Source organism: Gadus macrocephalus, chromosome 11 (genome assembly GCF_031168955.1).
Source record: "Gadus macrocephalus chromosome 11, ASM3116895v1".
Taxonomy (NCBI): domain Eukaryota; kingdom Metazoa; phylum Chordata; class Actinopteri; order Gadiformes; family Gadidae; genus Gadus; species Gadus macrocephalus.
In genome coordinates, this window is record NC_082392.1 from 20,399,431 (window position 1) to 20,414,089 (window position 14,659).

The 14,659-nt window shown below is 46.4% G+C and overlaps 1 protein-coding gene and 1 long non-coding RNA gene across 3 annotated transcripts in view; one reads left to right on the top strand and one right to left on the bottom strand.

The window, feature by feature from the left end:
• LOC132467942 (uncharacterized) overlaps positions 1–14,659 on the top strand; it is a 696,489-nt gene that overhangs the window by 659,687 nt on the left and 22,143 nt on the right. The gene's annotated exons all lie outside the window — the stretch shown is intronic.
• LOC132467939 (calphotin-like) lies at positions 2,464–12,189 on the bottom strand. 2 transcript variants are annotated; one of them, XM_060065523.1, is made up of 6 exons: positions 11,917–12,189; positions 5,271–5,306; positions 3,804–5,144; positions 3,500–3,601; positions 3,151–3,248; positions 2,464–3,031 (listed from the first exon to the last, which is right to left on the bottom strand). In XM_060065523.1, the coding sequence occupies exons 1-5, from the start codon at positions 12,175–12,177 to the stop codon at positions 3,192–3,194; spliced, it is 1,797 nt and encodes a 598-aa protein (XP_059921506.1). In that variant the 5' UTR covers positions 12,178–12,189; the 3' UTR covers positions 2,464–3,031; positions 3,151–3,191. The 2 variants fall into 2 exon arrangements, with proteins under 2 accessions (XP_059921506.1, XP_059921507.1); XM_060065524.1 differs by lacking the exon at positions 11,917–12,189 and adding an exon at positions 8,545–8,743.

Below are 14,659 nucleotides of genomic sequence, written 5' to 3' on the forward strand. Positions count from 1 at the left end.
ATCACTGAGTTCCTAACCCACGGGAAGCAGCACGTGCGACCGGGTAAGCTTGTCTCTGTGCCTCGGGCCGTCAGCAGCACCGGAGCCTGCCCAGGTTGTGTTCTCTCTCTTCTCCCTCTACAGTACACCAACAGCTGCTCCTCTAGCCAGCCTTCTGTCAGTCCTGAAGTTTGCGGGCGACACAGACCTCATTGGATTAATCTCCAATGGGAATGGGTCCGCCTACAGAAAGGAAGTGGATCACCTAGTCACATTGAACCAACTGGAGCTGAACTCTCTGAAAACTAAAGATTGCAGTAGATTTCAGGAGCCCATCCCCAGCCCATACATTTGTTAGTTTTAATCCGACTGTCCATTGCTTTGAAAGGATGAACATCAGTTTCGTGATTTAGGCGTTTCCCGCCCAAAAAAAATTCCTTTGGCGGCCCTCAGTCAAATTTTGGGTTCCTAAATTGGCCCTCAGCTGTCCAAACTTTGAGAACCCCTGGTGTGTGTGTGTGTGTGTGTGTGTGTGTGTGTGTGTGTGTGTGTGTGTGTGTGTGCGTGCGTGCGTGCGCGTGTGTGTGTTAGTAACTTGGAAAAGTATGTTATAGGTGAGAATGCTGCATTCACAGTCTAGATATTGAAATCTTTATTATTATTATTCTGCCCGTTTTTTGGTCAACTCCTCCGCCATACTTTCAGCTTTTTATTTTTAGTTCTACTTACTTTACATTCAATTACAATTGCAGTAAATGACAGCCTGTTTACTATTCCAAAATATGTGGCGCTACTTATTTGAATTAAACTACACTCGTAGTAACTGTTGGTTGACAATTGTACTAATTAACTGCCTGTTTACAATTCCTAAATCTGTGGTGTTCCGTAAATTTCCTATTCAACCCACACTAAGGGTCAATAAAATTGTAATCTCATTTAAATTGGTTGATTTAAAATATAATTTAAAAAATGTGTGATTAATCGCGAGTTAACTGAACATACTATGTGATTAATTGGAATTAAAACTTTTAATTGTTGCCAAGCCCTAAATAAAACATAAGAAGAATGGTTGTTCGCTGCATGCAGCATTCACCTAACAAACTACTTATTGACTGATTCATCTCATATATTTACCATACATTAATAACAAATGATTTTATAAAAGATTGTTTATCTTTGATATTGACAGCTAATTGAAGGCTTCATTTTATTGAACGTCTTGATTGTATTGAAAGGCACAATTGGCAGCCTAATGTACTGTTTTACATTATAAATATATATATTATAAATAAATCTTTGTACTCTACTAATGTACTTTTTACTAATACAATATGCAAAGTTTTTATTTCAGAATATATATTCACATTCTTTTAAACAACCCATTTCAAGATTTCATCCAATCCGACAGCCATAATCTGACAGATTATTTTTGACCAACTGGGCCCATCAATCCCTAGAGGACCTTATCCATCACCTCTACCATCAAGAATGCTCAGGTTAGGAAGGTGTTCTGGCTATAAATTCGACCTGATGCCCCAGGAAACCATGGTCTAGTTCCACACGGCCATCACGGATTCCATCCTCAGCTCATTATCAAAGTCTGATTGCCTCCACCGCAATGGATAGACAGGGCAGTCTGGAGCAGATCACTGGGTCAGCCTGGCTGGGCATCTGCTGCCACCTCTCCCTGGACCAGGAGGAGCAGGAAACATCTTGGCTGATCCTTCCCATCCCGGTCACCACCTCTTCCATCTAGGAGAAAGGTTCTGATCCGTAATACAAAAACATTGATCCTCCTGAACGGTTTCTTCCCCTTGGCAGTGGGACTCCAAAACAAAGCCTGTCCCTTGGACTTCTACTCTCCAGTCTGTCACTCACAATGCATTCATGTCACTGCACCAACAGCTTATGCATAGGATTTTAAATCACATTCTGCAATATGAATAAATACACACGTATACCTACAATTAACTAACATTGTTATTGTGTCATACCCAAGCTCTTATTGCCCTTCGCCGCCTACTTTTGATTAACCCATTATATATGGTTCAGGGTCGTTAAAATTAAGCTCAGGTCTGAATGTGCCAAAGTAACCTTCCTCGCCCATGCGAAATGTTTACACCCGAGTAGTCCACCGATGGCAATTGGACGATTCTGATGTACACGGTGCACATTGGCCGACCAGAATATGAAGGCAATTAGGAACAAGGGCAGGGTTACACAATTGTCCCAATGTTGGATTTTCCCTTAACAAACCACCTTGTGTACGTTGATCAGCATATAGCAAGAGGCCACTGTGTTTGTATGTAGGCGAGGTCTTGCGTCAGTTGGACACCAACATTTTAGGCAGTGAATAATCAAAGAGCATCTTTACAGTAACTCTCCAGATCCCCAGCTTGCCTGCTCTACCTTCTCTCCCCCTGATTTAGTAATCAAAATCAAGGTACCGCAACCAGCAAAACCAAAGAAATAACATCATCAATATCACATTTGTAGTCTTTATTCAGTTGAGTTACAGCTTCATTTATTTCATAAAGATGAAAGTCTTCTTCTGTCCCAACCAACAAAACCCCATCACTTTTTCTGGGCTTTGCTAAAGCACATTGTATGGACTATATAAAACACAGTATAGAAAAGGTGAAATAAAAAAAAAACGGGGAATAAAAACGAGGAAAAAATGGACTTGATTGATGCGCCTTGCTGGTATAGCATCTTCAACAGTGAACACTGTCTCCGTGGTAACGAGCCTCGGGTGTGACCATGTATCGGACCTTCTATGTGTTCTACCCCACATGTACCCTAACAAAGCCATATGTATCCTAATCAACCCCCGCAACCCATGTGCATCCTTTAAAGATACCCGTTGGTCCAGATTATACCCGATAGGGCCGAAGACGAGTCGATTCCTTGGAGAACTTCATGTTACTTTATAAGAAGGCACTTTAGTGTGATTATTGTTTGAAAGTTCTGTGTTTAAACCCTTTGATAAATGGATAGGGTAGAGTGTGACTGCTCAGCCCCTGGATAGAGTCTTCCGTCCAGTCAATTTCATCTGTAGGAGAAGAACAGAAGGAAGGTTAACACGTTAGGTGAACTGAATATGTAAGCAAATTCAATGTAAACATGAGTTGGTTCAGCGGTTAAGGGCTGCATTTGGAGTAATGTTCAAACCTGCATTGCATCACATGCAGATCTCAACGTGGCCCGAGTTCTCAATGTAAATCAACCGGAGTCTGAGCAGAAACCAGGCCTTCCAGTGGGGAAATCTCCTGCAGAGTTGCAAGGGGAGGAGAATAAACATAACGCATGACATTAGCATACAAAATAATAACTTTAAATTGATTTGCGAGCATGTTTTTTCCAGTTTGATCTATATAGAAAGGCCTGATTAGAATATGTTATTAGAACATACGAGAAGAATCGATGAAATGGATCAGATGAATCGATGCAGGGTTTATTCTTTTCTTCTCCTAGCACAGTTTAAAAACGAAATGTGTACACTGATCGAGGGTTGACCTACCATTGTCATGGTCTTTGTTGGAAGCTCTGTCAGACAAGGCTCTTCGATGAAAGACTTCTGCTCGAGGTGACAGAGGTCTTCTGCCAATACCTCTAGTGTGCTCTGCGTTCCATAGGGAACACAGACAGAAAAAGTTAACACTAATTAAAGAATCCGGTTCAAATCAAAACCAAGTCCTAAAATAACGTGTGCTGCAGATAAATGCTGGTCCAAATTTCGACTGAAAATGCTATACAAAAAAAAGATAATATATGCCTGAATTGCCCTCTATAGGTTAAACCCCCACCAACATAAACATGCATACCTCTGTGTTTTCAGCTATTGTGACAACTTCTTCAGTCAACACCACCACCTCCTCCTCTTCGACGCTCTTCTCTTCAACCTGCACTTCAGCCACCACGGATGGCTCACTTTCGCACGCTACAGCCACCTCCTCAACAACAGCTTCAATTGCCAAAGAAGCCTCAACTCCCGACTCTGCTTCCACTGTGGTTTCCGCTACGACTTCGGTTTCTGTTGCCACGGCTGAGACTGTTTCACTAACATCCTCCACGGCTGCCGTTTCTGGTGTGACTTCGGTTTCTGTAACCGCGGCAATCCCGGTATCGATAACCACCTGCTCCACTGCTGCTGGCAAGACTTCGATTTCAGAAACTGCGGCACACACAGCATCGATAACCGCCTCCTCCACTGCTTCTGCTGGTGGTTTGGGTAGGACCTCTGTTTCGGTAACTGCAACAATCACTGCCTCCGCCACTGCTGCTGGTAGGACTTCGGTTTCGGTGACTGCGCCATCGACAACCGCCTCCTCCACTGTGGCTGGCTCAGGTAGGACTTCAGTTTCAGTAACTGCCTCCTCTGCTGCTGGTACTGGTACTGGTGTTGCTTCGGTTTCAGCGACCACAGCCTCCACCACTACTGGATCCGCTACCGCTATGGGTTCTGGTGTGGCTTCGGTTTCAGCGGCCAACACTGGTACAGCCACAGCCTCCTCTGCTGCTACCACAATCTCCTCTGCCGTTACTTCAGCTGCTACAACAGCCTCCTCTGCTACCACTGGTGCGGCAACAGCCTCCTCTGCTACCACTGGTGCGGCAACAGCCTCCTCTGCTACCACTGGTGCGGCAACAGCCTCCTCTGCTACCACTGGTGCGGCAACAGCCTCCTCTGCTACCACTGGTGCGGCAACAGCATCTTCTGCCGTTTCTTCAGCTGCTACAACCGGTACGTCGACAACCTCTTCTGCTACCACTTGAACCGCCTCCTCTGCCACCACTGGTGCAGCAACAGCCTCCACCGCAGTTACTTCAGCCGCTACCTCCGGTACTTCAGCCACTACCACTGGGACAGCAACAGCCACCTCTGCCGTTACTTCAACTTCTGCCTTCTCTGCTGGGGCTATGGCTTCGGCGACTACGGCTGCCACCACAGCTGCTGCAGGTTTGGCCTTTGGTGCCTTTGCGCTGATCCCATCGATAACATCTGCTTGCACTGGCTTTCGGGGTTTGGCAACCTTGGCAGCTTTGGGAACATTGACATGTTCTTTGACCAAGACCACAGGCTTCACTTCTCTCACTGGCGTGATCAGAGAAGCTGGAAATACAATCTTCTGCCCTGGCAGAATCAAAGCAGACTCCTGCAGTTTCTGGACGAACAGACAGAAATATGTTTAGCAGACCGGCCATTGGTACTGTAGAACAAACATGCATAGCGTAGACAACGTAATTGACAAGTATTATGAGCCAGTTAGTATCATCCAATTTTTGCTTACCTTGATCTCTGCAGCTTCTGTTTGGCCGGCGAGGAACTGGGAAGGAGGGCAAAAGAGAAAGCAAGTCATTATTTATGACAAGGGAAAACCCATACAGCAAATACTGACATCGAACAGATTGTCTTTAAATACACATCACAAAACACCTTTGCACGCACAAAACTTTTCCCACGAACGACATTCTGTTCTAGGCAAGGTGTTGGGAGGGGCACGAGCATAAAGAAAAATGCGCTTGCAGCTAAATTAAAGTCAGTGAACAGGTTTTTGTAAGCACTGCAAGTAGATGCATACATACATTATGCAAATACAACTAGTCGTAACAAAGGCGTTTATGTTTTAATGAAGGTTGCTTGTCGAGCCGTTGACGCGCATACGACAAACAAACTAGAAACTACAACGCAGTCCATTGTAGCCGTTGGTATCGATATTGTCAGGATACTCAAATTTTGCATTCATATTATAAAGTTAGAGATTATCTTTACCATCCCCTTAACCCTAGTTAACAGTCAATTCACTGCTCAACGTTATGACATTGCAGAGGTGAGAGAATCCTGCCGTGCGGCGAGCCAGTCGTTCTTGCTCATTACATACTACTGTGCTACTTTAGCCAACGCAGGAATTTGACTGAAAACACTGGCGAGGACTTTCACTTGATGAATTTGGGAGTTCAGGCTCTGTCATTATTGGAATGATCTGCATGTTGAGACAGCAAAAATAACAACCTAAACCACCAGACATTTTCTCCGTCTGCATGCGTGAGCCTGTGCGTGCACACTTGGCCCGGTCAGGCATGATCTGATCCGTAACGACAAGTGGGGGGCCTAGTGCATGAATATTGCATGCACCGTCCTCCATGTTGAGTCGCAAAAATCACTCCTGTACTAAATCTTCCCTGCGACCAGAGTCCATCCCCACAGTAGCAGAGGGGGAAGCCTGTTGGAGACCAGCTGTCGGGCCGGGCCCATCCCGGGACATGGTGACACCCTAATGTAGCCCGTCAGGGGGCAGACGACCCCCAACGCTAGATGAAGACAGAGGGGCCCGTCTGTCTGCAGGCGAGGCGCTAGGGATACAGCAGCCGGGCATGCCCCCCCTCCCCCAGCCCACACCTTTGAGTGGTCCGGACACTGGGGCCAGAAGGAGAAGCAGTGTAATACTTGCACAACAATGAGCTCCATGCAGAGGAAACGTATAGCATTTCCTCCAAGTGAAACAGCAGTAAAGTGGTTACAGGGGGCTTGTTGGTGCCGCTAACTGGGGAGGGGGGGGATAGATGGAGGGGTGTTAAGGCGTTTGGGAGAGGGCGTTTAATGGAAACAGACGCACACTACAGCAGGAAATTGTGTACCGAACAGGCCCTACAGAGCAGCGGCCCCCTGTTAGTGCCCGTGTTGGGGTCCAGGTGCAGCGAGCCCATCAACACCATCTAGGCTACTCTAAAGATTGTATAAAACAAAAACACTTTGTGACAAAAATCGCTTCGACACGAGACCCACAGGAGGCAGTACAGACAGAGTTTTTCTAAGTATAAGAACAAGTCGTTTGGAATAGTACGGAGTGTACCAACTGCAAACTAGTTCCAGAGAAACGTCACTAGACACTGTAAAGAATTCAGTATAAGGATTGCGTGATACCACAGAATTAGATATGATTAATAGTTAGGCAAGTGCATATCCATTGATATCACTCGCTAGAAATTAAATGCCGAGTAATTAAAAAACGAATTAAGGCCAACGGACAATAAATGTTTAAAAGGAGTGAAGCAACTAAATAATGTGTGGGGTTCTACCGTCTAAAAGCAGGCATCGTACATTACATGCTTGACTGGCTGTGCTGTTTGGACAGCCGTATAGCTTATATATAGATTCCATAGGACTCTATACAGTCCTTGCGCAACGACAGCAAGAAAAAAGTTTTGGAAGGCGAGAAAGAATGTGAGAGCGAGAGACAGGGAGGGAGAGAGACTGGCTTTACGCACAAAGAACAAAACGTGTCCGGTGGAAAACAACTCTAAAAACTGGTGGTCACCCACACCTCCCTCCAGCCAAACCCACGGGGCCTAAAAAAAATTTTTTGTTTGGTTCCGGTTTCCGACCGACCCTGTCAATTTATGTGCGACCCAAATTATTTTATGAGCTTTAAAAAAATAAAATAAAAAATGCTAACTTTTTGATGCAAACTATAATTACGTTTTGGTACAGCACCTCTTCATTCTGTACAAGGATGAGCGAATTCTCGTTTTTAAATGCAAACAACCTAACCATCATTCGCTTCCGCTGGAAAAAATACAATAAAAAATACAATTAATTCCCCTACCTACCCATGACCTCAACTGACAACCAACAGGAACCAAACTTTTTTTTTTTTTTTTTTTTTTTTTTTAGGCCTGGTGGAGGTTTAGGTGGAGCAGAATGCCTTCACAGTTATGAGGGGGGGGGATAACTCCCCAGTCTTTAAAAGGTTGGCTCACTGGGGGAGTAGCTGGCTCCTGAATGTCCTGTAGTAGGCCTATTCCCAAAGAATTCCCAACAAACTGCCATGAACGACATGTACAGAACTTAATTTGTGGGTAGAACCTCAAACATTACAACCAACTCCTGCAGCTTCATGGGTTAAATGACCACACTCTTACTTTACACATCAAAAAGAAACATACCAAATACCCCCCTCCCCCACAGTAAATCACTTGGTTCTAACATGTCAACAGAGTCCTCCTATTGCGCCACCGAAGCCCAACCCTATAAAAGACAGATAACATTGAGCCCCTTCCCCTGGTTCTCCCCCACCCACTAGCCTTAAATACATGCCAATAAGCCGAAGAGTGGAGACAGTCTATATAACACCCCCACCCCCCCACCCCCAACATTGACTGTCCAGCCCTGGGCCTTGCATTAGCCCCCCCCCACACACACCCTAATCAACCCTCTCATCTCCGGGAGAACAGAGATGAAAGCACTGATTAGATGGCAAAGAAAGTGATAGAAGTTGGAGAGTGAGACGAGAACCAGCTGGGGAACATTAGCACGGCTACATTTTGAGGAGCGGTGAGATAAAAAGGGTAAGTGTTAAAGTTAGGAAGGGGTGGTGGGGTTAGAGGATGAGGGAGAAGTGGTGGAAGAAAAACTTTAAAAAAGGATTTGGAAGACTGGGAAAGATAGACCCCCGAAAGCAGAGTGGTACAAAATGTTCAGTTTTAGCACGAGACACACCCATCTACTAGCCTAACCACACCCCCTATATGGTATGGGGAGGGGGGGTTGGGGGAGGGGCTCACCTGGGTCTCCGCAGCAGCGCTGGTGTCCAGAGGTGGGGGGGTAGGAACCCGGAGCCTGCTCAATATCTGCCCCATTTAGAAACCCTCTGTTGAGATAGCGGCGGAGAGGCGACTGACCCAAACCACTGGCTGCGCAGCGCTAAGTTAACTGCAAGCAACAGTGGGCCCCGCCCACTTCCACCCACTGAATATGCAACTACTCCCGAGTGTATGAGCAAGCAAAGTAAGTGAGAGCGCGTGTTAAAGAAATGTGCCACGCTCAAAACTCCAAAGTTCCCCTACCCCGACTGTTTAGTGTCGGACGGCAGCTGTGCGAAGGCTTTTCACGACTTGCCATGCGAGCGCTATATAGCGTCTTTGAAATGATATGCGAGGGAGTGGGGGGGGGGGCGTTCCTGGTACATATGGAGGCAGAACAGTAAGGCATATACAGCACCAGGCAGGGCAGAGGGGGAGGGGTGCTGAGATTGATGGGGGGGGGGGGGGGGGGGAGGTGTGAGGAGGAGGAAGAGGAATTTCTGACTGGTAATGGAGACATGAGCTCCTCAACAACATCCATTTCAAGGTTAGGGGGTGCAGAGGTTTGGGGTTCCATTCCCTGCTTGACGCACTAGATCATGCAGCATGCATGCATGTGCATGTTCATGTCACATTCTTGCGAGCGGGTGCAAGTGCGGAGGGCAGTGTGGTCCATGGAGCTCACACAGCCAATAGGACATTATGTTCCCGTTGCAGAGTGCATAGGAGCTGCGTGCCATTTGCCTTCACAGTGCTGACCTTTCATTCTGCCGAAATGGTTCCACACATTTTTACCCATAGCAGCACATCCTTTGCAGAAACAAGCCATGTTTGGAGAGGGCATATAGAACAGCTGCTGGACTTTTTCAGAACACTCCAATCATTGATTAAAATAGCCGCTAATTTCCGATTACACAAACCATTCTTACATTTCGGCCACTTGCACACATCCGCAAAAATATAAAAATGATGCATCTATCAAAGACAATTCACTAGCCATTGCTTTACAACAAACAACCTCTGGCTACAGGCGCAATTAAAATACAGCAATAAAACCCAATACAAAGTGTGCCCTGTCCGGTGCAGCCTACGCTCATAATGAGTAATAATAGTACCAAGCTAGGGTTTTATGAGAGTTTTATCCTTTATCCATAGTAGATAACACACCAAAGTATGCAAACAGCCTCCAGAAGGAAAACAGACATGAAATAGCCACATATAGATACAAGCATGCATTTAGTAATGCAGAGTAGCAGGGCAAAATGGGCTACTTTACTCGCCATGCTTTTACCCACTCCCCCCCATCGGCTAAATGGAACATGTTGTCCCTTCTGAACTGCCCTCCCCCACATCTTTCACTCCCCCACTACCCTCCAATAGGAACATAGCTTCAGACTAACAACTTACACATTTTGACTAACCCACTGGAAAGGAACTCGACACTGCTTGTATACATAATGAAAAAACAAAAACACTTCTATCATCATTACAATGAACAAAACACGGCTTGCATACATTACAATGCCTCGATGGCACCCTATAGGCGAGTCCCTCATCCAAACAAAGCCCTTCTGATACCCAGAAGCTTGTTTCCATGATATGCAAACACAAAACCGTGCATGGGTTTTTTGAAACACCAACCACAACACACTGACCTCGAGGCGAACGGGGCGTTAAAGGTCATCAGGACACCGAATGCTATGGGCCTTCTCCCATACACTCTCTGGTTTAACACTTGGCTGCCATTTCCCCAGGTTAACGATTAGGCGCTAGGGTTTTCCCTAGCAATAGCATTTTGTTGTCCATCCCAGCCCGTATGATGGGTTTGCACCCGGCTTAATGGTGGAAAGGCCTTTCTGGGCTGTTTACAGGTCGGGCCAGACATGCCACCGTAGATAATGGCAGCTATTCGGTTGAATGGGAGTGATTCTGACAGGTGTGGTGAAGCATAGAAGAGAAATTGCACGAGTCAGCAGAGCCGGGGGCCTCCGGCCAGGGGCCCATACAGGCCAGCCTAATCACATCATAATCAGCCCTTAATCACATTACAATCACAGGCTGAGCAGAGCTTTGTCGACCCGCAGCCACTGACCACTATAGAGCAGGCATTTACTGTACCAATCCCTGTAAGCCCGCCGGGTCCTGTCTGTGCGGGTCTGGCACGTGTGTGTGAAGGCACTAAGTGCATGAGTGCATTGTATGTTGGTCCATATCCGGCTCTCTGGCCAAAACAACTCCCCCAACCCAGCCCCAGGCAAGGGCGAGGAGTCTGACTGGTCGTCTTAAAGGAAAGATAACCATGGTGACTGCCCTGGGTGTTGAGTGCTTGAGCAGACGGCTGCTGCCTGGCGAGGCTCCCAGTGGGACATTCCTCCAAGATACGACCAAATACAGGCCTGGCCCGAGCCAAACCAGAGCACCAGATACAGGCCCGAGCCAAAAAAAAGTTATGCCACTGCTGCACAATAATGAAGCTGGGGAAAAGTGTCGAGCTACAACAAATGTTAAAGGTACACGTTTTTACAAAAAAGGGGGGCGTGGTTTAAAATAAAACCAGGGTGAAATAGAAAAGCAGTGCATGTGTGAGGCCGGGCCACAGCCAGACCAGTGCAGAGGTGTGGATGGTGAAACACGTGCCAGCGTTGGAAGTGCGAGATTCTATACATGCCGTCTCACGCGCTTCCCGCGGCCCAACCCAGCCTCGCCCACAGAGCATCGAAAATTACCATCCCGCTAGTAAAGTCTCAATAACTAGACTACTTATTACTGTAACAATTAGGGGATTTGTAAATTAAAGTGACATAAGTCACTTTAATAGGGTTCCTTTTAATTAAACAACAGTCAGTAAAAACAGCCCCAAACACGTGCTGGATACACGACAGTAGACCTACTTTGAACCTTTAGAAAAGTTGAAATCGAAATTAATTAAGAAAGGTTTCGTATTCTATAACCACCATAAGGTGGAAATTACTGCGAACACGCAACTCAAAATATCCTGTTCGCGGAAACGGGCCTAATTGGCTTGGGGACGAGTTATACTCCCACCTTTTCCTAAACAATTTGACTCTGTTACAAATATCCGGTAGCCGTACAATGATTTAAATATCAATGACTAACCGATAAAGAGAAAAAGAGATAACAAAACATATACTTGGCATAATTGCGCGCCTCATTGTGAGCGAGCTTTTACGCACAGTCTTGATCAACGTGTGCGCGCCGGAGCCTGTTGGCGCTCGCTCCTTAAACAAATTGTTCTTGGCTGAGGATTATGCCCCACATGTGCATACAGACGTCTCCGCGATAACCGATATGGAAAGTGTTATGGTCATGCTTTCTTCACCGGCCTCTGCTTACCTTTTTCCTCATGCGGCGCTTGTTCTTCTTATGGTTGCTGGGCATGGTGGTAACGGAGGTACAAAAGATGGAATTAAGACAGAAATGAGCGAAAGCAGCAGCAGGGCAACTAGTAGCAACCTGGTCCTTTATAAAGCCCGAGCATCTCCTGCGCCGACCTATCGGAGCCTCGCGATCCCACGATTGGGGGCGTTCACGTACGGTGGGCGTGTCCCTAAAAACCCAGCACACATACACACATCCAGTCACAAACTCACACATAGGTTCACGATTTACATGCTGGTTAGAGTTTAGGAGGACGACATATAGTGGGGGTGGTTCACGTGTTACGTATTCGCTCCATCAAACTCATAGAGCTGTGCGCGTGTGCGTGTGTGAGCGCACATGCTACTTATATTTTAAAACGCTGCCTGACATGGCCCCTTTACAGAATGCAAATGCATTGCAGGGTTTAGACCCTCCTAAACTACAATCCCATTATAAACTATCAAACTCGGGACATATGCTGTTCATATACGGTGGAGTGTGTGTGGATCATCCCTGATGGTTTGAGCAGCTTCACCAACCGAGTCAGACTGATTAGCCTCTGTGGCTTCTTGGTGAGGCTGCACACCTCTGATGCATTGGGCAATCAGGGTACACAGGCTCAACCAGCTGGGTACACCCACCATCACCACTCACATTCGGGGAAGGGCATTCCCAACCGCCTCTCATTGGCGTTGTTTGCCAAGCCTCCAAATAAACGGGATGCACAACATCTACCTGTGTCTCTGTGCCAGAGGAGCCCAGCCGGCGCTGCGTTGGCGTGTGGCGGGATAGGCTGCCTCACATACATGTGCACTATTATTTCACATTGCCGTACGTTCAAATCCCAAGTTGAGCTGCAGGGTATGCAGGCCCACAGTTTAGCTAAAACCAGCCTCTCCTGTTCCATTTAACCCTCACCCTATATCTCACTGTATGGGTGTATGTGGGGGCGGGGGGATTGGTGTGTGTGCCTATTTTAGCTTGCGGTGTGACATATGTTGGCGGAGAGGGACTGGGTTCGATTCATGAGTTAACCCAACACCCCATAACCCATGAGTTAGTCTTTAGAGTACTTCCCAGTAAAGCGCCAGTGAAAACGTGTATCAAAGTGACAAACAAGAGCTTTAATGAAAGCAGTCTGAAGGATGGATAATGTGCAGCAGTAAATATCTGAATATAAAGGACATAAATAGACATCAACAATCAGGCCATGGAGGGGAGCGTGGAATGTGCCGATGAGCGTAACGTGCTGTTCAACAGGTTTGCCCCAACCCCCACCAGAGAGCTCCGAGTCATGTATTCCGACTCCTCTCGTGAGCTCAACACCCTCCTGCTGGTGGAGAAGCTCTCTGCCATGGAAGTAGACCCCGCGCAGATAACAGACCTCCCTGACCACCAGGCCCAGTAGGGAAGCCTTCAGGATGTGGTGTGATTCACACTTCCCCCATTTGTTTCAAAAAGCTACACCTCTGACCTGAGCGTCAACTGTGGGTCGGCCTCCTGCAGCAGCTCTCGGACGGCTCCTCCATTCATTGGACTATACTAGGCATCTGTTTTTGCAGGTCTTCTGTGGCTGCACACGCCCTCATTCCCCTGCCTGGGGATCCATTAAATCTCTCAAGTACCTACAGTTGCTTACTCAAGAGAGTTGGTTACTTCTTTAGATGGTCGTTGGTTTAAAACCCTTAATCCCTTTGCTGTAAGATTATGCATTAAGAATATTTTGAAGATCAAGATGTTGATTATAACAACAAAGGAAGAAACGACACTTAACGCATAATAGAAGTGTAAACCTTAGTCATCAAGAATCCCCTAGCATTCAGCATTAGCTGAATAATAAATATGCTCGATATGAGGTATCCAACGTTGATGAAGCCACACAAACCAGTGTATGTGTGTGTGTGTGTGTGTGTGTGTGTGCCTGTGTGTTGAAGGCAGGGCTGCGGGGGTCAGAAAGGCAAGAAGGTCAACAAAAGAAACTTGTGTTTCCACATATCAGACACATCCCCCTCCCTCTCTTCATTTCAACCTTCTCTTTGTCTCCTAGTTAGTGTCTGTGTTCAGCACTTTGCAATCGTCTGCAGGGGTGTAAATTCATGTGTTGCAAGTTTCTCCATTAAGCGAAATTCAGTTTTTTTGCGTTGTTATACTGCGAATAAGAGCAGTTGTGGGTGAGATTCGAGAGCGAGAGCATGGAGAGCGAAAGAGAGCAAGACTCTACAGAAAGTAGAGAACCCAGAAACAGCCCCTCCCTCCTCACGTTTCCCCACCGTTCAGAAGAGCTGCAGGCACCGGGGTCTGACAGGCCAAATAGTTCACATCTCAATCGGCTAATAACAGAGGCAGTTCTCACAGAGCATTTCACTCACTCATGGCCGACGAATGAATCAGGGATTTCTCACAAACTACACTCAGAGGAAAGTCTTTAATCAAACCTATCACCTTTACATTGATTTTCAGTAAAATAATCTAATCTGTTCTATTAAAAAGGCATGTGATTCAGGGTACACAATTTATCGGATCTTGCAGAACAAATTTGAGTAAAAACAATAAACAAATGCATGTGACATCTTTACACCCTCCCACATCACTCAACAAACAAAAAAATGACCTGTCTCTGCTGATGCAACCAGATGGCTACAGTACACTGTATCCATCCAGTACTCTGTGCTTATCAATCAGTGATTCAATCTATCGGTCATCACAAACCGATGAT